The sequence below is a fragment of the Anopheles funestus genome, chromosome 3RL (genome assembly GCF_943734845.2).
Source record: "Anopheles funestus chromosome 3RL, idAnoFuneDA-416_04, whole genome shotgun sequence".
Lineage (NCBI taxonomy): Eukaryota > Metazoa > Arthropoda > Insecta > Diptera > Culicidae > Anopheles > Anopheles funestus.
In genome coordinates this window covers 74,753,590-74,773,825 of record NC_064599.1, presented here as the reverse complement: position 1 = coordinate 74,773,825, position 20,236 = coordinate 74,753,590, and the positions used below count along the sequence as shown (strand labels likewise).

At 43.9% G+C, this 20,236-nt stretch overlaps 5 protein-coding genes across 8 annotated transcripts; 3 read left to right on the top strand and 2 right to left on the bottom strand.

Moving 5' to 3' along the window:
- Positions 1-158: 158 nt before the first annotated feature.
- On the top strand, positions 159-3,677 carry LOC125766967 (uncharacterized). 2 transcript variants are annotated; one of them, XM_049433114.1, is made up of 4 exons: positions 159-996; positions 1,068-2,855; positions 2,924-3,404; positions 3,483-3,677. In XM_049433114.1, exons 1-4 carry the CDS (start codon positions 301-303, stop codon positions 3,542-3,544), a joined length of 3,027 nt encoding a protein of 1,008 aa, XP_049289071.1. In that variant the 5' UTR covers positions 159-300; the 3' UTR covers positions 3,545-3,677. The 2 variants fall into 2 exon arrangements, with proteins under 2 accessions (XP_049289071.1, XP_049289070.1); XM_049433113.1 differs by having other exon boundaries at positions 160-996; positions 1,056-2,855.
- On the bottom strand, positions 3,531-4,314 carry LOC125767099 (DPH3 homolog). The gene has a single exon (XM_049433361.1). The coding sequence runs from the start codon at positions 4,252-4,254 to the stop codon at positions 3,790-3,792; it is 465 nt and encodes a 154-aa protein (XP_049289318.1). The 5' UTR covers positions 4,255-4,314; the 3' UTR covers positions 3,531-3,789.
- A 531-nt stretch (positions 4,315-4,845) lies between these two features.
- On the top strand, positions 4,846-8,084 carry LOC125767062 (galectin-9-like). Of its 2 annotated transcripts, XM_049433309.1 has the most exons (7): positions 4,846-5,093; positions 5,182-5,270; positions 5,354-5,724; positions 5,830-5,961; positions 6,099-6,193; positions 7,380-7,595; positions 7,751-8,084. In XM_049433309.1, the coding sequence occupies exons 1-7, from the start codon at positions 5,067-5,069 to the stop codon at positions 7,877-7,879; spliced, it is 1,059 nt and encodes a 352-aa protein (XP_049289266.1). In that variant the 5' UTR covers positions 4,846-5,066; the 3' UTR covers positions 7,880-8,084. The 2 variants fall into 2 exon arrangements, with proteins under 2 accessions (XP_049289266.1, XP_049289267.1); XM_049433310.1 differs by lacking the exon at positions 7,380-7,595 and having other exon boundaries at positions 4,896-5,093; positions 7,751-8,073.
- Positions 8,085-9,122: 1,038 nt separating this feature from the next.
- Positions 9,123-14,325, bottom strand: LOC125766970 (dynamin-like 120 kDa protein, mitochondrial). Of its 2 annotated transcripts, XM_049433122.1 has the most exons (11): positions 14,120-14,325; positions 13,444-13,895; positions 13,257-13,373; positions 12,695-12,739; positions 11,706-12,475; positions 11,359-11,633; positions 11,124-11,285; positions 10,863-11,050; positions 10,200-10,791; positions 9,842-10,131; positions 9,123-9,759 (listed from the first exon to the last, which is right to left on the bottom strand). In XM_049433122.1, the coding sequence occupies exons 1-11, from the start codon at positions 14,146-14,148 to the stop codon at positions 9,695-9,697; spliced, it is 2,985 nt and encodes a 994-aa protein (XP_049289079.1). In that variant the 5' UTR covers positions 14,149-14,325; the 3' UTR covers positions 9,123-9,694. The 2 variants fall into 2 exon arrangements, with proteins under 2 accessions (XP_049289079.1, XP_049289080.1); XM_049433123.1 differs by lacking the exon at positions 12,695-12,739.
- Positions 14,326-14,509: 184 nt separating this feature from the next.
- Positions 14,510-17,996, top strand: LOC125766966 (nucleolar MIF4G domain-containing protein 1 homolog). Its single transcript, XM_049433112.1, has 3 exons — positions 14,510-14,672; positions 14,733-16,904; positions 16,983-17,996. The coding sequence occupies exons 1-3, from the start codon at positions 14,662-14,664 to the stop codon at positions 17,947-17,949; spliced, it is 3,150 nt and encodes a 1,049-aa protein (XP_049289069.1). The 5' UTR covers positions 14,510-14,661; the 3' UTR covers positions 17,950-17,996.
- The last annotated feature ends 2,240 nt before the right edge of the window (positions 17,997-20,236 follow it).

The following is a 20,236-nucleotide window of genomic DNA, read 5'->3' as shown; positions in this document are numbered from 1 at the left end:
AGTTAAATTAATAAAAAATAAATATTTTTTATGTAAATTTAAATTTGCTTGCTAATTTTGAACGCACTCGAAGAACAATAGTACTGTTCAAAAACGGGATTCTTTGAAAATAACGAAAATTTAATTAACAGCTGACAGTTGATGACAGTTGGTTTAAATCTGTAGGATAGTTAACGACCAAACCGGAACAACAACGCCAATAGGGACGCGACCGTTAATCGAACACGAACAGTAGTCAACAGATTGTGTGCGTTGAGCATCGTCCGTTTAAATTTGGCCCGTTTTAATTGTTAGTTCAATATGGAGTATAAAAAATTTTTCAAAAACACCTCTATGAAACGGGGCGAGCAAGTGAAGGTGGAAGTGACCAGGCATAACCAAATGCAGCGTGCCAAATCCCGCCATGCAATGCGACAAACGTTCCGCAATATGGAATGCGAATCGGATGAAGAGAACGATGCACCTCCGGCGGAATCGAGTAACGATATGTTCAGACAGCAGCAACTATATCAGCATATGACCACCAACAACAAAAATCTCTCGGAAGAGGAGCGCTACCGCATCCGGTTGCTACGTTTGCAACAGTTTCATGAACAGAAGCGACGAAAGCAGCAGGAACAGCGATCCAAACAGAAAGTACCGTTCATGCCGTTCGGTTGCAAAAATATAGTTGAACAGAGGCAAATTTCACCATTGCCAAACAGTACGCGTAAACAGGTGGTTCCACTCGGCGAAAGGCTCGAGCAAGCGATCGCTGTTGGTGGCAGCAAAACGCCTCTTCTGAAGAAGAAGTATGTAAAACCACGAGTAGACTGTTGGCGTGTGGAAAAGGTACCCAGTAGAAAGGCGGAAGATGTACCACCTCGTGAACCTTTATCGGAGAAGAAAATTGTACACATCAAGTCGGTTGAGCGTCCGGTAATAGTGAAACCGGCACTCAAGCGATCGAAGCAAACGCAGCAACCCGTTGTGGTGACAAACCTACGACATGCTTTGGTAAGTAGTTTACGATTCGTTTTTATTCGTCGTAGAAAAGTATAAAGAGCATTTTATAGCCTCGTTCACAGACCACCCAGCCCGGAGGACGACCGTTGTCACAGAAGAAGCAACAATTTACATTTAGATTAAAACCACCGTCACCATCCGATACTGACAGCTCCACCAAGATTGTAACGTCGACCGTACGAAAGCAGCGGAAACCGTTAACGTTTTCGTTCGAACCATCCGCACAGATTAAACAACAAAAGGCAACACTAAAGCTCAATACAGCGGACGATCTGTTCGATGGTATAAGTCCGATCGAGGTAGAATCATCTCCATTGAAAAAATCACCCGCAAAGGTAACTGGAGTACGACATTCGTCAACCACCACCATTGCCAGCAGCGTTCCCGCTATCGCGAAACCAGAAGATTCTCTTTGGGAACCGCAACTCGTGGCCTGTTTGTCGATTAACGATGCAACCGCACACGAGAATGGCAATACAATTGTGATCGATTCACCCGACACTGTCGATGGCACAGTTGTTCCATTACGGCGTGATTGTTCCGTTAGCGATTGGGTACCAGCTCCCGTACATGAAATTACGAGCGATACGATTGTAATCGACGAAGACGACGAGAATGATGAAGTGTTTGAAAAAGCGACGGATCATATCCCGGCCGTCCCGGTACAGGAACCTCTCGGTACCGGGAAGCCAACAATGAATGAACTTTTGACCATAAGCGTTGGGACTATGGTGCCACAAAATGATGTTCCCACGATTGAACCAATGACTATCGTTGAGCTATCGTCGGAACAAACGGTACAAATAGATGACGGTGTCCCATCTGAACCGCCGGTAGTTCCTTGGAAGGAGCAATCTATCGACAGCGAATGCAACAGCTCGCCAAAGGATAATGAACTGAACGGGTCAGCAGTACGGAAGCGTGCATCATTAATTTTCAGAGAAGAACCGATCGAGAGCGTCATTGTTCCAAGCCGGTCCAACTTAACGCTTGAGGAAAAGCAGCGGGAATCAGTTGGAAATGCAAAAAATACTTCCACCAGCGGAACGTCCCGACGTCGCAGCTCGGCATGTCTCAGTGATCCCGCACTATCGCCCAACGAACCGGAAGATACCACACCACCGAAAGATGTCCAGGAAAAGACACAATTCTACTATGGCAAGGTTGACGGGGAGGTGAACCGCCTGCAAGCGCTGTGTGACCAGTATGCACCGTTCCTCGAGACGGAGCAGGAGCTGAACGATCACTGCCGGGGATTAATTATGGCCGCACAAGGGCAAACCAACATACTGATCAAGAAGAAACTATCGAAATTCCGCGAGCTGATTGGACACTACGAAAATAAGTGGAACGACCGCAAGGTACGTAATGACGATTTGGATGGTTTTTGGGTAATGCTAGCGCTGGATCTGGACAATCTGTACAAACGGTTCGAGGAGCTACGCTTGCTGAGAGAAAACAACTGGCAGGAGGTGGTAGTCCCGGAACCGGCGCCCAAAGTAAAGAAGCTACAGGGCGGTGGTGGAGTACGAAAGCGTGAGAAAAAACCAACCGCAGCAGCGAATGCGAAAAAAGGTTCCTCTTCCGTTATTGCCGATCTGATACGCAAGGCTAGACAGGAGAGGCAAAAACAAAAGACCACGCATGAGGTTTTGGACGACGTGCTAAAGGAAACGGTGACAGTTGTGACGACACCGGTCAAACGATCGGTACGCTTTGGTGAGTCTCCACGGCGCACCAGCAGTTTGAAGAAGCGTTCGAGTCTGTGTACCGGTGGCACACCGACCACAGTCTGTTGGGATCAGGAACCGAAAGCAGATCGTTCCAAGCGTCATACCATTTTCTCTGATGTAAGTAGTTTTTTCTTTGTATATTAAAGAAGGATAATTGTAATTATTTTTTTTTTTCAAATTGGCAGATTGCACAGAGCAAATTGGATCTGGTCAAATCGATATTGAAACCGTCGGTGAAAGCATATCGTACCAGACGCGCCAAAAGTGTGCTTTTCTTGGACTCTGGACTCGATACACCACCAAACCGGCGGCGACAATCGTCCCGATCGGTCGTCGATACACCGAAACCGAAGATCAAATTTAACGATCAGCTCGAAATTGAGCATATCGACAATCTGGCCGCGCGGACACCTTCACGGCTCGATATGGAGATACAGAAACGGCGTCAACAATCGCTGCTGGAGTCTGCTTCACTGCAGCTTACATCCAGCGAGGATAATGCCGATGACGATGAGCCGAAGAAGAAAGCACGCAAACCACGGGGAACTCCGCATCACAATAGCAGTGCGGTGCGACGGTCCAATCGACGATCGGCGCGTAGTTTTACCCTCCTCGATGAGGAATCGAGCAATAATAATGACTCCACTGCTGAAGAGGATAAGCAAGGTATTTTAACAGCTTGGTTGGTGGTGGTTCTTTAAGCTTACTTAAACTGTTATTTTTCCTTCCTTTCATTCACCTTAGGTACCGGTAAACGAACGACACGTTCATCAAGGAGTGCTCGCAAGAAGATTCTGGATTATTAAGTTTTAAATTAACTTGTCATTGTACTTTTAACATTAGCTTTGTAATTTGTTGATATACCTATGGTGTTTTGTAGCATTAGATGAAGGACAAATAAAATATTAACTTTTCTTTGCGACTCGCTCGCTCCTTCGAGTGTAAAACTGTACAGCGTACTATTAGTTTTGTGCATAAGAAGCTATCTTAATTTATTCATCCCAACATTGTCAACGATTCATCACCTTCCACCACAAGGCGCAAAACTTGCTTAATTTTTCTCCAATGGTTGTTCGACCACTTTACCGCTGTCCTGTTCCACTTCATCCTGTTCCGCGGCAAACGCTTCCGGATCGTAAATCACTTTCACTATTAGCGAGCAGCTCGGACAGGTTGCGACCTCTTCACCCGCTATCAACGCTTCGCGGCTGATCTGGAACCGGTCACCGCACGGGCAGGGATAGTAGTACATCTCCTCCTCCTCGTCGTACTCGAAATCTTCGATTTCGACCTCATCGTGGTACACGCTCATCTCACCGGCAGGAAGGCGATCATCGTTTTCATCGCATGCACAGGATACTGTCGAACGACACACTAGAGAGCCAAGTGTCCTTGTTGTTTTGCGTTTCGATTGAGGGAAGATTTTGTTTTTGCTTTGGTATATTATTTCATGATTTATTTTTAATTTTTTCCGCACACCACACGTTTCGCTTCGTAATGTGTTCGTGATGCACATACGCGCAACAGAAACACATGGTTTGAAGGGTTTTTTTTCTTTGTTTACAACCGGGAATGACAGTTACAGGGCTCGTCAGCTTCATTCGGACAGCGTTATCGAGCGTTACGAGTTTTATTAATTGATTTATTTGTGTACCTATTTCAAATAGGGTTTTTATCTACCAAAACTACTGTTAACCGTTTGGGGTTAATTGAAAACATGTTTTTTTTAACAAATCGATTCTAGGATAATGTACTTTAAATAGTACACAAATTTAAATAGTCACAAGGACACAAGCTTTAAACAACTTTAAGAAAATAATTATCGGTTCGACTTTAAACCCACGTTTACTTTACCGGTCAACAGTTTATTTATTAGATATCCCTAAAACGGAAAATAAAAAAAAAACTTTACAAGAAATGTAACGTTGTTAGCCAAGTGTTAGCTATCACATCCCTGTAAGCGTTAGTAGACGTTACAAGAGTATGGCGCAATATTTTTTGAAATAAATCACTTACACATGTAGGCGCGTGTATATTGACTCACCCGCATGGTAGCATGGTGGAAAGGTGATTTCTCTCTATCGCACTTGACTTCACTTATCGAAAACACGTCGATTGCGAACCGATAAGCGCCAAAGCTATAAAGTAAACAAGGAAAATAGCATACTCCAACACTTCACCATTCGCTGGTTGACGGTTTTCGCGAACGGAATCGCGTACATTTTCGCTTCAGTTTTGTGGCAAATTGTGTTGTTAATTGTGGTTTTTTAAAGAAGTGAATAAAATCAATACAATTGTGATAGGAATTTGTGTACCAGAGGCGTTCCGATGGCTACAATTCCCATTTTTTCACCCGTACGTATCAGTGGATATACACACACACGCACACACACGCAAAGGGCCACAGCAGTGATGAGTCAGTTTTTTTTCCACCCCTTTCTAGACCCTTCCCTTTCTAGGGCTAATACCGGGTGGTTTAAGTCCGGGCCGTATGCTACGCATCAAGGGCATCATTAACAGCCATGGAGAACGGTAGGGTTGAAGCGAAAAAAAAAAATCACACACTTTTTGCACAATGACAGCAATGAATCATTCATCGTTCCTTCTAATCGTAGTTGCCAGATCCACATTCAAGCGGGCGCTGCCGTAAACCCGCGAGACGATGTACCGCTGCACATTAGCATCCGACCGAATGAGCATGCGATCGTACGCAATTCCATCCAGAACAAGGTGGTTGGCCCTGAGGAACGGTATGGTGGTTGTCCCATCCGGTACGGGGAAAGTTTCGATCTGTTAATATTGGCCGAATCGTCGCTGTACAAACTTGCCATCAATGGAGTCCATTTCTGCACGTTTGCCCATCGATTGCCGGTGCATAACGCGCGTTACATTTCGATCAGTGGCGGTGGTGTTATTTATTCGATCGTTTCCGAATCGGACGTACCGGGCTCCGTACCGGTGCATCCGTATCCACAACCACCGATTGGTAAGTGTCGCAAATGTTCAACACTTTACAGTGTGACCGATGACTAAAAAACGTTCACTATCTTATCTCGCGATCGGACTATCGATGTTTCGTTTTCTTCCCCAGTGCAACATCCAACACCGTACGCACCACCGATTGGCTTTGTGCCGAATGCTCCACCGTCGAGCTTACCGCCACCACCACCGTACACACCATTGCCGACGCATCCGATCGGTGGCGGCGGTGGCCACTATCCAGGTAGAACAAGACGACTGCTTTTTATGAAGCTGTTCTAGGGGTCGTGTGTTTTCGACGGGATGATCGGATTACCAAAAAACCGAACCGAATCTAATCGTATACTGTGTTGTCTCCTTGGTTAATACTATTCTTTCAAGGTGTCGGTATGTACCCACCGCCACCGCCGCCGCCCCAACCGGGTTATCCGCATCATCCACCACCGGGAGCTCATCCGCCGGCCGTCCCCTTCTCGGTACTGTTCAAAGAAGAATTGCAGGCAAAAATTGAGCAAATGTAATCACTGTTTAACAGCTACACAATCACACCCACACACCGCTCTCCCCAACCCCTTACTTGCCTTCCGCTGCAGCGCTTGCTTTTGAAGAGGGTAAACTTTGAAGGGCTTTTTTATATACGAGTAGTTATAGCGTAATCCTTCAGCTTTTATGTATCTTTTTATTCAGCGTCCATTTCGTCCATTTCATCCCTTGATGGTGTTTTCATTTGCTTTCTTCACACACGCAATTTGTTCACAACCACTAAAAAGAAAAAAATTCTCATCTCATTTGTATTAGAGATGTTCACCCTGAGTAAGAGTGAGTGAGTGAGTTTAATCGTGCATAGGAGCGCTTTTACTCATTCACTCACTGTGCCGACTGACTGACTGACTCTCACTCACTCTCTGTGTACTGACTAACAGAGTAACAATTTAAATCCAAAAGGAGTAACAACTCAGAAACCCAAAAAGAGTATCAAAACATTTACTTACTCTTATTGTGTGAGTTGAAACCCCAAAAGAATGAGTCATTAGTCGACGAGAGGAGAGAGAGTGAGTGAGTAAAAACGTCAAGGAGTGAGTCATTAGTCGACAGAGAGAGAATGAGTGAGTAAAAACCCCGACGAGTGAGTCATTAGTCGGCAGAGAGAGAGAGAGAGAGAGAAAGAGAGAGAGAGAGAGAGAGAGAGAGAGAGAGAGAGAGTGAGTTAGTAAAACCGTCAAGGAATATTTTAAAGTAATATTTTTATGACTTTCAAAAGAGTGAGTAAAAGATTCAAATCCTTATAACCACTCTTTCACTCTGACTTCAACTCTCTGAAAAGAGTGAGTATTCTCATCTCGAATTTGTATCATTCATAGCCCTCCACGCACATCGACTCATCTGCTTTGGATAAAGGGCATCGTGTTAAGATAAAAAATTCTCTCAAGCAAACGATTTTTGCTGGTGATGGTGTAAAGCAAATGCAAGATTTTTACCGGAACGCTATAGGCCGTACAAGACCAACCGCGGGGAATACAGCTCATTACATTCATGATTCTCATCCTCACGCTTCAACTGGACAGGTGCCCACAGTCGAATGGTCCGATATGAAATTCATCTTGTTTCAATGTATCCTTACCGTTAGTGCGATGTTTCATGTGTTGTCCTACTGCTTTACAGCTTGGTTTCGTGACGATGCCTACACCACAGCCTCCAATGAATCCGGGATATGGGGCTCCAGGTTACCCAACGGCGCCACCACCATCCTTCAACATGGCCGGTGGGAATAGTGGTGGCCGTCACCAGCCGGGAGGTTTTAAAACACCGGCAGGCTTAGCTGCAACGACAGCTTTAGCGGCCGGTACGACCGCGGCCGTTGCTTCGAAAGTCCTTCCTGTACGTTCGTTTTGTAAATGTTTCGCTTGTTTTACCCGTTTTTTGTAACCGTGAGCTTCTTGTTTGTCAGGATGTAAAAAATATTACTTTAATAGTAGTTTTTTTGTCTGAAATTGTACCTAAAAAAACGAATCGTTTCTATGTTTCTATTGCAGAAAGGGAAAACCAAAAAATTACTAAAGTACGGTGCCGCAGCTGGCGCAGTCGGCCTTGGTGGTTACGCACTGTCCAAGGCGTTCCATCGTAAAAGCAGCAGTAGTAGCAGCAGTAGCGACAGTGATTAAACATTATTAATTCCACAATCATATTGTTATCGATAGCACTATCATAGCAAAAAACAATGAAAACACGATTTCTGCACATTAACCATAAAACGGGTTGAACACAAAGATTCGTTTTACGAAAAAAATGGGCATTTCTCCAGAAATTCTTTTCTTGCTCCGAAACATGTATTAATTTCCACCTTTGCAAACAGAGACATATCTGGAGGCATTTTCCGTAAAAAACACATCGGAAGCATGCTTTGTTTGGACGTAAATAATAGATAAGGAACAAAAAAATATGCTATCTTAAGATATTAAATCTACTGATATTGAACCTCTAGCAAAAGGTATGCTGCAAACAGAAGACTTTACTTTAAAGTTTGGGGTTCTAATCGTCAGCTGAGGTTCGTCCGAGAAGTCTTTCGACTTGGGTCTAGCGAGAAGGTTCCATGAAGAGAGTCGTCGTTCATGGAGACTTAAATCTGCTACATGTTATGCACCAGTGACATAAAATCCTGGGTGTTCGCTACAATTGTCGATCACCCGTGACATTAGACGAGCTGTGGTAACTCATGTCTAGATTCTTAAGATTATTGGAAAGAATTTAAAGCAACGAAAGCTCAGCAACTGGACCAGGAGTCTCCAAACTATGGCCCTCCCGGGAGATCCCGAGATTGGCCCTCAGCTGTGGCTATTCCATTCAATGCAGCCCACCATCTAAAAAGTTTGGAGGCCCCTGAACTAGACCAATTATTCTTCGTGAGAGAGAGAGTGATTGAACTGAGATCTTGAGAATGATTGGGGAAGACAGATTGATTAATTGGGGAAGTAATTAGAGGATAACAATGAGTTCTTCTAATATTCTTTTGATACTCATATCCTCAAAGGCTTAATGTATCCAGATACACATGAGAAGACGTAAACATTGGGAACCAATGCTTCAGTTCCTTCCCAGAAATAAACGACTTCCTGGCAAGAAGTTGATTCTCTGCATGTATAGAAGATATTTACTTGACCATATGAAGAGATATGTTTAAGCAATTCACCTGAAAGTCCTGACAGTATGAAGTTCTATGTCATCTGAATTTCATATGTACTCTGTAATTCTACAGGATTTTTTTCCTCGTCCAGAAATTCCCGAAAACCAGTCGTGTTTCTTTTCAAGTGCAAATTCGTCATCATGAGTGGAAGATTTATTAGTGTCCCGGATACTTCCATAAACTTCTTAACATAGGCAAGACGTGTGGACAAGAACTACCGGTGGTTAATTTCCAGTTACATGTATTTCAAGTACTCGAAGTTCCAATTTACTTTGCCGTTCACTTTTCTGCTTCATCACATAAGCGCGATACGCGATAATAAATGATCGATTTGTGCGATCCAGCACTGCGCAACAAGAGCAGTTTGAAGCGTCGTTACGCACCAGCCTTCTCGTTAGCTCGTCACACCGGTGTAGCAAAGAATGAAATTAAATTATATTTCCCACAAATGAATCATGCATGATAAATGAGTGCAGGCAGAAAGTAACAGTGACAACAGTGAATTATGCACGACAATACTTTCTGTTCGTTGTGATTGGGGAGTTTTTGGGGTGTGGGGCTTGGCGTTAGCGGAATTGTTGCAGCAGTACACAGCGTCGCGTACAACGGATTGCTGATTTCCGGCTGGCAGAACTCGTGGCCGAGCGTGCAAGCTCAAATAAATAACACTGTTGACGGTGGTGACGGTTCCTTTTGCTCGAGTGCGTTTAAACGGAGCAAAACCACAGAACCGAATCCGGTGACCGAATAATATTCCACGAAGAGTGTGTTGTATCGACTAGCTACGTAGAACATTTTACTTTTCTAGATTAAGAGCGTTTATAAACTCTTCCAACTTTTCCTGAATCTGTCGTACACGAACTGAAAAAAAAAATGGGAGAACAGAGTTTTCAAACATCTACCTTTTTGGGACAATTCAATTTCGATGAGCAAGTATACGTACTCAGTTCCTCTGCCAGCTGTACACGTTTGCCTGTGAGCAGTTGCAGTTTCTTCTCGTCATCTTCACCGTACTCATCCAACACTTCCTTGATTTCCTTATCTAAGCGGCGTGCCTCGCGGTTGATTACTTGCTGGCGGAGTGCATTAGCCGTCACCTTGATGACCTGCTGGATGCGCCAGAACAGTACCACATCGCTACAGTTCACCTCACAATCGTTGCCCTGCTGCGAGTACAGGTAGTATGCCTTCCGGCAATCGTACGCCCGATTCAACGCTTGCTTAAGGAAATGCCTACGAAAAAGTGAGAGAAACAGTTCACTAAAAACGCTGTTCAATATCAAAACGATCGTTTATCTTACCGCCTGTAAATTGGATACCACGTCTCACGGATGTAATCGGTCTCTACCTCCACGTTGCACCGTTGCAGATTTTTCCGCACCGTTGTCAGCTCGTCATAGCTGAGTGTGGGCGAATGTTTCGAATCGCTGTCGAGTATTTTGTCCAGCTCCGACTTCACATGCCGCCGTTTGTTCTGCTCCTCCGTGGATGAACGCCAGTGGAGCCACTTCTGACTGGTGGAAGGACCAAACATTTCACCGATTGTTTTTTCCGTCGCCTGTAGCTTTTCCTTCACGGATGCTTCGAAGAAGCGTACCGCCTGATCCCACTCCTGCTTGTCGTGTACGCTTCGATCTTCCAGCGTGTTGAGCTGTATCACACGCAGCATATCGATCGCTTTATCTTCCCAGGTGTGCCTACGAATGGCTTCATCGATGACGGCACTCTTCAAATTATCGTACAAATCGTCATGATCCGGTGTTCGGCGCGCTACCTCCATGAGGTGTTGGAATTCTTTTTGAAGCGCTTCCCAACCGGCTTCAACAGATTTCGCCGGCAGTGCCTGTTCCGCCCACTGGCGTAGCTTAATGTCGACCATTGTGTTGAATGAATCTGATGTAAGAAAAACAAGGAACTCCGTTAACCCGTGGTTTGAGTGAGAAAACATAAAATCCATCGCTTACTTTGCGAACCGGACTGAGCGGCGGGAAGGTAGATGTTTTCAAACACGTAGCTGGACAACTTTTCCCACAGCTTACTGTTCATCAGTTCTTCCCACTTTTTGGCAGATACTTGCGACAAGTTGACGACCTCATCCAGCACTTCACCTTTGGCCTTTTCGAACAGTTCATCACGACCGGATTCGCGCAACCTACAAGACGAAAAGGATTTATCAATATTAAAATAATTTTAATCAATTGTGAAGGAATTAAATCCCTCCATACCTTGGGAAATTGTTTTTCCATTCCGTTTCTAAATTAAAGCGTGTCGCTTTAAACGCATCCGCTTGTTGTTCGATCGTTTCACGTACCATCTTCCAGAAACGATCGGCCACAGCTAGACTAAGGTTCCTCGTTGTCACCTGATGGGACATTGTGACGCCACTTCTGTTGGAAAAGAAAAAAAAAGCCCGTGCAACCGTTAACCGACGGAATGGTTCATGTTTTCGCAAACACCTACTGGAATAGTTTGGAGTTTTTGAAAAACTTTTCCTCATATTCGCGTATCGTTTCAATGCTATCGTCTTTGCGGCCCCGTCCCGTCACTACGGCAAAGTATCCGAGCGCCTTCATCGGGAACAGTTTGCCGGAAAGTATCTTTCGTATGCGATTTGGATCTGCCAGATCTTCGGCCAAATCCACCTTCGTCAGCACGAAGATCGTTCGTTTGCCGAGCGGATCGCACTGTGATACGAGATCCGTTACGTTGCTACGTTCCGCATCTACCGAACCATCCTAATAAAAATGTGGTGTATTAAGATAATTTTCTGTTGCCTCTCTATATACTATTCGTCCAACAACTCTTACCTGGATGCACAGAATGATCGCATTCGGATTGCTCATGTAGTGTTCGGTCATATGCTTGATTTGATCGCGTGTATCCGGTGCCATATCGACGGTTTGCGTCGAGATGATACCGGGAAGATCGACCAGCACCATACGCTGCAGTCCCGGTCCCTTCACCGTCATCGAGATCACATCCATGCTGACGGTTTTGCCACCACGCACCGAATTGCGCATCCGTATCTCCACGTCACGCCGCAGCTCCGCCAGATCGCTTTCCTTCGTCAGATCGTACTCACGCTCCGAATCGCGAAACTGTGCCACATGGTACGGTCCTTCCGATAGCGTCACCTTCACCGGTGCCCGGGTCATCATTTCACCGCTGCCACGCGGAAAGATACGTGCCTGAGCGATCGATTCCAGCACCGACGTTTTGCCACTGCTCTGATCACCGACCACCACTACGCGCGGTAGATGATCCGCTGTGGTGTAGCTCGTATCATAGCCGGACAGTTCGTCCAGCACCTCCGAGTACATGTCGATGAGCGATTTCTTTATGCGCTTTTTGGTCGGTTGTTTGCGGTTCGTTCGCATTATCAGATATTGCTGCCGTAGGTCACGGTTCTCTTTTTCTAGCTTTTCCACCTCGCGCTGGTATTTTAGCTGCACGTTCATGATTTCCGTCTGCAGTGAATCGACCTGCGCCTGCAGCGTGTCGACCCGTTTACGACTTTCGTCAGCATTAAGACCTTTTGCGTTTACGGTATTTTTCGCTTTTAGCTCCTCTTTGGTAGCTACAGTGGCATGCAAAGGAAAGGAAGAAAATGGGAAAATTAAAAAAAAACTTTTTTGGCTAAATTCAATGTAACACGGTGCTGCATAAAGCTTAACAACCAATACTTTTCAAGAATGACTAAATTAGATATCGCTACAACAATTATTTGTTTGTTTAGGCATCTACTATGCAGTTATCCTATGCACATGTAAAATGTTTTAACTATATCTCGCTTTACCTCCGTATAGCTCAGAAATAAATTCTGAAAGATTCTGGAAGGAACCTAGAAGCCAAAGAAAGAAAAAGAGAGAGAGAGGGAGAGAAAAAAAAAGAATTTCGATTAAACGCGGCATTAAGTTTCGGTTACACCGGTACCCGGTAGGATTGGCGATGTACGAGGGGAACGGATGAAAGAAGATGATGAGATTTGCGGTTCATCAATGTTGTAAAAGAAATATGAATAAAACATCGACTAAAATGAGAATGTTCTGCTTTAATGTGGGGAAATAAGCGAACGCTACATTTCTTTAACCGTTATCTTTACTATCGATGCGTAACGAACCGCAATTTTTATTGATTTTATAGATGAAATGTGAGCTGTTTGGCTTTTGAGCTGTTTTTGATTATTGAAAAGAGATTATACAATTAATATTCAGTTAATACATTGCTTTATAAAGACACTGGACCGATAACCAGCGAGCTTTTCATGGACATTGAAGCAAGAATAGCATAACTACATTTAATCATTCTTGAGCACTGGGGTTGATAACGGAAGATACACATTTGGAAGATTTACTTACTCTCGATCTGTGGATTCTGTTGTGTTTCTGCTGCCTCGATCGCATTGTCAAGGCGCTGATCAAACCATTGTCGCCATTCGTTTAGCTTATGCTCGCTAAGCTGCTTTATCCGAGGATCTAAAATGTGATCACATTTTGCAAATTTAATGTTAAGCGATCTCCATTTACTAGCACCATCGCGTGTTACCTATTTCGATGGAGTCTTTTACGGCGTCCTTTACAGCGAGGAGATTTTTCGTAAAGCCAGCCCATTTCTCATTGTCGGGCAGAACTTCCTCCAGCCATTTCATGTCCGGCAGACCATCCTTCCATTCTTCGTACCGTTTGTTAAGCGTAACACCACCACCGATAGCACTGCCCAGCACCAGATAGCGCAGCTTCAGAACACCTCTTAAAACGCGCCCTATTAGCATGCCATAGTTACGCTGCTGGCCATAATATTGCCAACCGCTCGCGTTCGGTGGTCTTAGGAATTCTTGCTGCCGGTAATAGTTGTACCGCGACCATGCCGTAGAATGGTTGCTACCACCGTTTCCAGTGCCATTGCCGCCGCTAGTATTTCCGGTCGTGAAACCGGAAAAGTTCACCCGGCTCACCGTGTACACGACCGGGCGAATGTGTTTGAAGCGAGGATCGATGCTACATCCGCCAATCCACGTCACATTTGGTAACAGCATCATTTTGGCATCGGTTGTGGTTTTCAGCATCCGATGGATCGACGTCGACACACCACGCAAACACAATGAAAGTAAAAACAAAAAATCAATAAACTTTACATAACGTCCCATATGAGCTCATAGGCAAGCGCGGTGTGCCTGGTGACAACAGCTCGACTGTGAGGCCCGTTTTTTTTGCTCACTTACCTCGACCATCCACGAAGCAATTGTGCCATTTTATGCTTCCGTTCTTTTACCAATCCGTACTAGAGCTAGGGACCTTACTTATGGATCATTGTAGTTTAACGACGACTCAATACAAGACAAAATCTTCGCCAGAGAGTTTGCGACTCTGCTGGGAGCCTGCAAAATTTTGATCCGCCCGCTGTCAGCACACGTTTTGACGTTAAGGACCAAGGTAACGATAGGAGATTAAAAAAGAGACATTTCGTTCATGTAAAAATTCATTTTTTATTGTTTAAATCGTATAATAATATAACATATCAGTAGATAATACTTTTTTAGTGCAATATTTTCAGTTAATTTTATAAATTAGCCTTTTATGTCTGCCATTCCAGTGATAAAACCACCCTCTTATGTACATCTTGACATTGCACACGTGCTGAGAACCGTCATAACAACCGGCTCACGTTGTTTATATTACAAATCAAAGTTATCTATTCATTTCATCCCGTAGAAATTTGGTGATAAATGTGCTTATATCGCTAGTTTTAACTAATCTGAACAACATGAAAGTTCGGTAAGTGGTACGTAGACTTTCCCTTGTCCACTTCATAACTGTCTTTTCTCTCACCTGCAGTAGCCGTCCTCCTAAAAACGTTCGCCAAGGCAAGGTGGGACGCAATGGTCGCAACAGCAAAGTAGTTCCACAGATAAAAACACGTAAAGATTTGCGTAAGGAAAAGCGGGCACAGAAAAAAATAAATCGATTCAACTATCACAATCGCAGTCGCAAAGAACGTCAACAAAGTGCGGCTGATAATAATTTCGAAACGCACAAAAAACGCGGTAAATATGAACAGGATAATTCCGAAGACGAGCCGGAGGATTTTGAAGACGAAGAGATTCCGTCCGACTTTAGCGATCAGGAAGAGGAAGCAAAACCTTCGGCACCACCTTCGGCAGGGAAAGGGAAAAAGAATTCTTTCGCCAGCCAGCTGGATGTGGATCGGGCGAAAGAAATGAAGGAGCTGCGCCGGTATGAGGAAGGCCTAAAATTGAACCGTGTCAAACAGCTCGAAGCGGCAAACGAGGACGATGATAGGATCATACAAAAGTACGAAAAGCTGTTAAAGATAAACCGGCGCAAAAATAAGGAAGGCGTACCGAAAAGCTTCAACGATGGGCTCGATTATGCGCTGGAATTGTGCACCGACGATAGCATACGCAAAATGTACGAAGCGGCAAAGGAAGCGGCCGAACTGGAAGAAAACTCTTCGGATGAATTTGCAGAAGATCTAAAGCAAGCGGTAGGAGGTGATTTAGCCGATGAACCGATGAAAAGTGACGACCAGTCGTCCCGTACTAGCAAGAAGCGAAAGAAAATATCGCCAAAGGAAAAGCATCGGGTTGAAAAGTTGAAAAAAATTGAGGAGAAATATTTCGGGTTGGACGAGATGGACGATTTGGGTGAGTATGATTCGGAGATGGAAATAGAACGGGACGATAACGTCGATGATGATTACTCGGAAAATGATGAGCTGTACGATTCGGATGAAGATGATTCGGACGGGCCCCAAAATGAAGCTGACCGGAAAAACGCAAAACGAGTAAAGTTTGCATCTGGTGAAAGCACAGCAAAGAAAAGCAAAAAAGGAAAACAACCCGAAAGTGATTCCGAGGAGGAAGATGATTATGATGACGATGATGAGTTTGATGATGAAGAAAGTGAAGATGAGGATCTAAGTAGCAGCAGCAGCATGCTAGATGGGAAAATGGCAAGTAAACAAAGTAAAAAAGAAACGCATGATGAAGGTGCGGGACGTTTCGTTTTGTTGAAACCCAACAAGGAGAAGCAATCGAAAAATGGGAAAGAATCTGGTAAAAAAGATTCGAAAAAAGCGGTTAAACACAAACCTACCTCCGATTCGGAAGAGGAACCAAGTTTCGATGAAGACGATGAAGATGATTTTGACGAAGAAGATGATGATGGATTGGACGAACTGCTCGAGGATGGAGGATCTGATTCGGATGAACTCTCCAACGATGAAAAGAAATCCCCGTCCAACGATGATGGAACCTGGGAGGATATTTACGGTCGAAAGCGAGACAAAGCGGGCAACATCATTAAGGAGGAAAGTGCTGGTGGAACCGGTGGCAAATACGTACCACCACACATGCGTGCCAAGCTGGAAGCGGAACAGATCGCGAAAGGAAAATCGGCTGATCCGAAGCAACAGGAAAAGCTGCAACGTCTCAAACGCCAGCTGAAGGGTCAAATCAATCGTTTGGCTGAATCGAACGTGCACCGTATTTCGATCACGCTCGACAATCTGTACATGCAAAATTCACGCTACGACATGAACAGTACACTAACGACACTGATACTGGAGGCAACGGTTGTACCGACGCTAACACCCGAACGGATGGTGCTCGAACACATGCTGCTGGTGGCCATACTGCACGCGAACGTAGGCAGCGAAGTTGGTTCCCATTTTCTCGAGACGATTGTGGAACGGTTTCTGGAATTGCACAAACGGATCGAAACGATCGCCAACGAAGCGAAGGAGTTGGACAACTGTGTGCAGCTAATGTGCCATCTGTACACGTTCGACATCGTGAAATGTAAAATGGTGCACGAGGTGATGCAGAAGCTGATTGGCTGCTTTAACGAGAAAGCGGTCGAATGCATTTTGCTAGTGCTGCGTTCGGTCGGTTTCATGCTGCGCAAGGATGATCCGTTGGCGTTAAAGGATCTGATTATCACGATACAGAAAAAGGCCGCTAATGCACCGGACGAGCTAAAGAATGAGTAAGTTGTGAGAGAGAAAAAATGGTTGCGATAAATTTTGAATTCACACCTTGCGTACGACGGATTCTTTTGTTTCAGCACGCGAGTAAAATTTATGCTGGAAACTCTGCTGGCAGTGAAAAACAATAACATGAACAAAATACCCCAGTACGATCCGACGCTGGTGGAACATTTTCGCAAGCTGCTCAAAGGCATGATCACGAGCGGGAAGTACGTTTCGACGTTAAACATCGGAATAGAGGATATCATTAACATACCGGAGCGTGGCAAATGGTGGCTGGTTGGTTCTGCCTGGCTTGGCAATAAGGAGCTTCCTTCCTCCGCTGCTGCCGGTACAAATGCGTCCGCTTCAGCAGAAGGACAGTACAGTGCGCAGTTGCTGGAACTTGCCCGTCAACAACGAATGAATACGGACGATCGGCGAAACGTGTTTTGCATCGTAATGAGCGCGGAAGATTATCTCGATGCGTTCGAGAAGCTGCTCCGGCTTGCGATTAAGGACCTGCGCGTAGTGGTATCCGTCATCATTCACTGCAGCCTGGCAGAGAAGGAGTACAACCCGTACTACAGTGTGCTGTCGCAGAAGTTTTGTGATTTTGATCGTCGCTATCAGCTAGCCATCCAGTACGCACTGTGGGATCGGTTGAAGGAAATTCATGCACTACAGCACCAGCAGCAAGTTCGCAACCTGGCCCGGTTTATAACGCACCTGATTGCGGAAGGTGGGCTTGCACTGTCCTGTCTGAAGGTGATTGAGTTTGCCGAGATCGATAAGGTTAATTTGCGGCTGATGCGTCAGATCATGCTGGGCCTGTTGCTGCTCGAGGACGAGAATAAGTGTTTGCAGGTGTTTAGTCGCATTTCGGCAAGCAATAAGCTTAAATCGTTCAAGGATGGCATAAGGCTGTTTATGCACCATTTTCTCGCACGCGGCAGCATGTCGCACGGGCAACTACCGGACGAACAGGTACAGTTGCTGCAGCAACGTATTAAGCAGGCTGATGAGTTACTATCAACGGATACTAAGATCGAGTTTGATGTTTAGAGAAGAGCGATAAAGTTGTGTTGCTTAAAATAAATCATTCATACCGACTGTACGTTGTTGTTTTTGTGTGATGGTTACTGTGTTTTAACCGAGGTTTTTTCGTAGCGCGAATAAGAACGAAACATTCGGCTGTTGGTCGTTTTGAGAGCGATTGGTTTATTTTTCCTTTTTGTATCGTTTCTTCCGTTTGTTTCTCTTTTTTTTGTGTTATCGCATTAATATGCTCCAGGGGTTTTACATTCATGGGTTGTCGGTTTCGTGGGCCGTTTGCTAATCTTTTTCAAAGTTTTGTTCATTAGGTGTGTTTCTTTTTCCCCCGTATGCCCTCGTTACTGCTTGCTTGATCAGTTACCGCTCTTTCAGTTCATTCTATGCTGGTTTGGCTTGCATGAAAATGTTTCTCGCGCTTTCTCTCTCTTTCTCTTTCTTCCTTTTCTTGTTAATAGTATTTTCCTATAACATTTTTTTTGCCGTTTTCGTTACTAATTCCCATTTTCCTTTTGCCGCACATTGAGCTGGTATAGGATTGATGCTTTAAGCTTCTCTTCATACTTCCCCCATCGGTCAACTGTCTCCACTTCAGTCATCACATCCATTCGTTTACCGTCACCTATGATTTCCACCGCAAATTATCAACTGCACACACCTCTCTTGTGATCCAATTTTTCTCATGTAGGTTTTTTATAGTTTTCTCGCCCAATAGTATGTTTTGCTGGTTTTTGTTGGAGTCTTTCTTATTTTTCCTTATTTTTGTTGCTCCACTATTTTGTTTCCAATTGGTTTTTGGCTAGTTTTTTTTGTGTTTTTGGATATTCTTAAATCTTTTACAAATTTATTTGCTCCTGTATGTTCTACCATTTTCACTTTTAATTTTTGTGGGGGGGGGGGAACGGGTGACAAGTATGGGCTTTCTTAATATTAGTTGTGTGTGGATGTGTGTGTGTTTTTTATTATTTTCTCTTTTTGTATTTTGTATTGTTAGCTTTTTCTGTTTATTTTTGTTGTTGTCTGTTTTTACTTCTTCACTTTTCTCTTTCTTCAATTTGTGTTACAATTATTGTTTCGTTTAGTTTCTTCTTGTTTGCGGTTGTTAGTGTTTCCAATTCGCCAATTGTTTTGTGTTTGCGTGACTTGTATGATGTTTTCTGTGTTTGTGTAAGTGTTCCTCTTCTTTAAATGCATTAACGAGTTCTAAAACAAACCAGTGGGCTGACGTTAAAGATGTGTAAGATGAATGATAGTTGTAGAAATAATAACATCATGTTTTATAGCTTTACTATTTCGATAATTTTGTAAAGTGTATTAATAGGAAAGTATGTAAAAAAATGATTTTCATTATTAAAGAAAGTAAAAGGGTGTTTGCTTTAAACGGAAATCTCTTACACTGCTACCATTTGTTTCATTCTATTCGTTTTTTTATACCATATACATATATATTTTAGCATTTTTATGTTCACTTTCCTATAGTCTTGTTGCGGCACACGGTCTGTTGGGGTTTCTTGTTTGTTTGTTGTTTCCCACATCGGCTCTTATATTTCGGGGGCGCATTATTGGCTTTCGTCATCAGCATCAGAGCCTAATTTTTAATTTCTCACCCTATCTATCATTCCGATCCGAGCACAGAAGGATATCGCTTCACATTAGTTCATTGAATTTTCTACCCCTTCAAAACGAGCCACCCATCATCACCCACCGTACTCACCACCAATACAATTTACGTTTTCGTCTGCGCACACTAAAGCGATCGCATCTCAACTTCGCGTCCGTGACATTCATTGTTTTTTTTGTATGTTTTGTTTTCCTAGCACAATCAGGTTTCTTTTTTGTCATCTTTTGTTTTGTATCTTTCTTTTTTGTTGTTGTTGTTGTTTTGTTTTCATTTGTTATACTTTATCCTATTATGTTGTGTTTTGTTTTCCTCTGTGTTTTTTTACGTTTAATAATAATCTTTGATTCATGTATTTTCTTTACACTTTGCACATCTGTGCAGCGTGTTTAAATCATTCGTTTTTTTAAATATAAGCATCCCATTGCACCCGTTTGCGTGAGATCATAAAGCGTTGAATTAACCGGACGCCAAGGACGCGCGTTTATTACTTTATCAAACAAAATCCCTTTTTTGGCGAATAGACAAAGACAACAAACTAAACAACTTATTTCGAACTCATTGCGAAAGATTGCATTACGCACTGCTGTGTACGAAAAGCACAACATAAAAACCAAACCATTTTTGGGCGCGATTAAAAACGTAATATTGTTTACGGTGCATTTTACACACTTATCCATT

Bases quoted from the DNA above. Each gene is read 5' to 3' on its own strand.
- LOC125766967 (XM_049433113.1), top strand. From the start codon at position 301: ATGGAGTATAAAAAATTTTTCAAAAACACCTCTATGAAACGGGGCGAG. The intron at 2,856-2,923 runs GTAAGTAGTTTT...TCAAATTGGCAG, and splicing joins GTCATACCATTTTCTCTGAT to ATTGCACAGAGCAAATTGGA. The intron at 3,405-3,482 runs GTATTTTAACAG...CATTCACCTTAG, and splicing joins TGCTGAAGAGGATAAGCAAG to GTACCGGTAAACGAACGACA.
- LOC125767099 (XM_049433361.1), bottom strand. From the start codon at position 4,254: ATGTGCATCACGAACACATTACGAAGCGAAACGTGTGGTGTGCGGAAA.
- LOC125767062 (XM_049433309.1), top strand. From the start codon at position 5,067: ATGGCTACAATTCCCATTTTTTCACCC. The intron at 5,271-5,353 runs GTAGGGTTGAAG...TTCTAATCGTAG, and splicing joins ATTAACAGCCATGGAGAACG to TTGCCAGATCCACATTCAAG. The intron at 7,596-7,750 runs GTACGTTCGTTT...TTTCTATTGCAG, and splicing joins TTGCTTCGAAAGTCCTTCCT to AAAGGGAAAACCAAAAAATT.
- LOC125766970 (XM_049433122.1), bottom strand. From the start codon at position 14,148: ATGGCACAATTGCTTCGTGGATGGTCGAG. The intron at 13,374-13,443 runs GTAACACGCGAT...ATCACATTTTAG, and splicing joins AAAAGACTCCATCGAAATAG to ATCCTCGGATAAAGCAGCTT. The intron at 10,132-10,199 runs GTAAGATAAACG...ACTTTTTCGTAG, and splicing joins TGGTATCCAATTTACAGGCG to GCATTTCCTTAAGCAAGCGT.
- LOC125766966 (XM_049433112.1), top strand. The intron at 16,905-16,982 runs GTAAGTTGTGAG...CTTTTGTTTCAG, and splicing joins CCGGACGAGCTAAAGAATGA to CACGCGAGTAAAATTTATGC.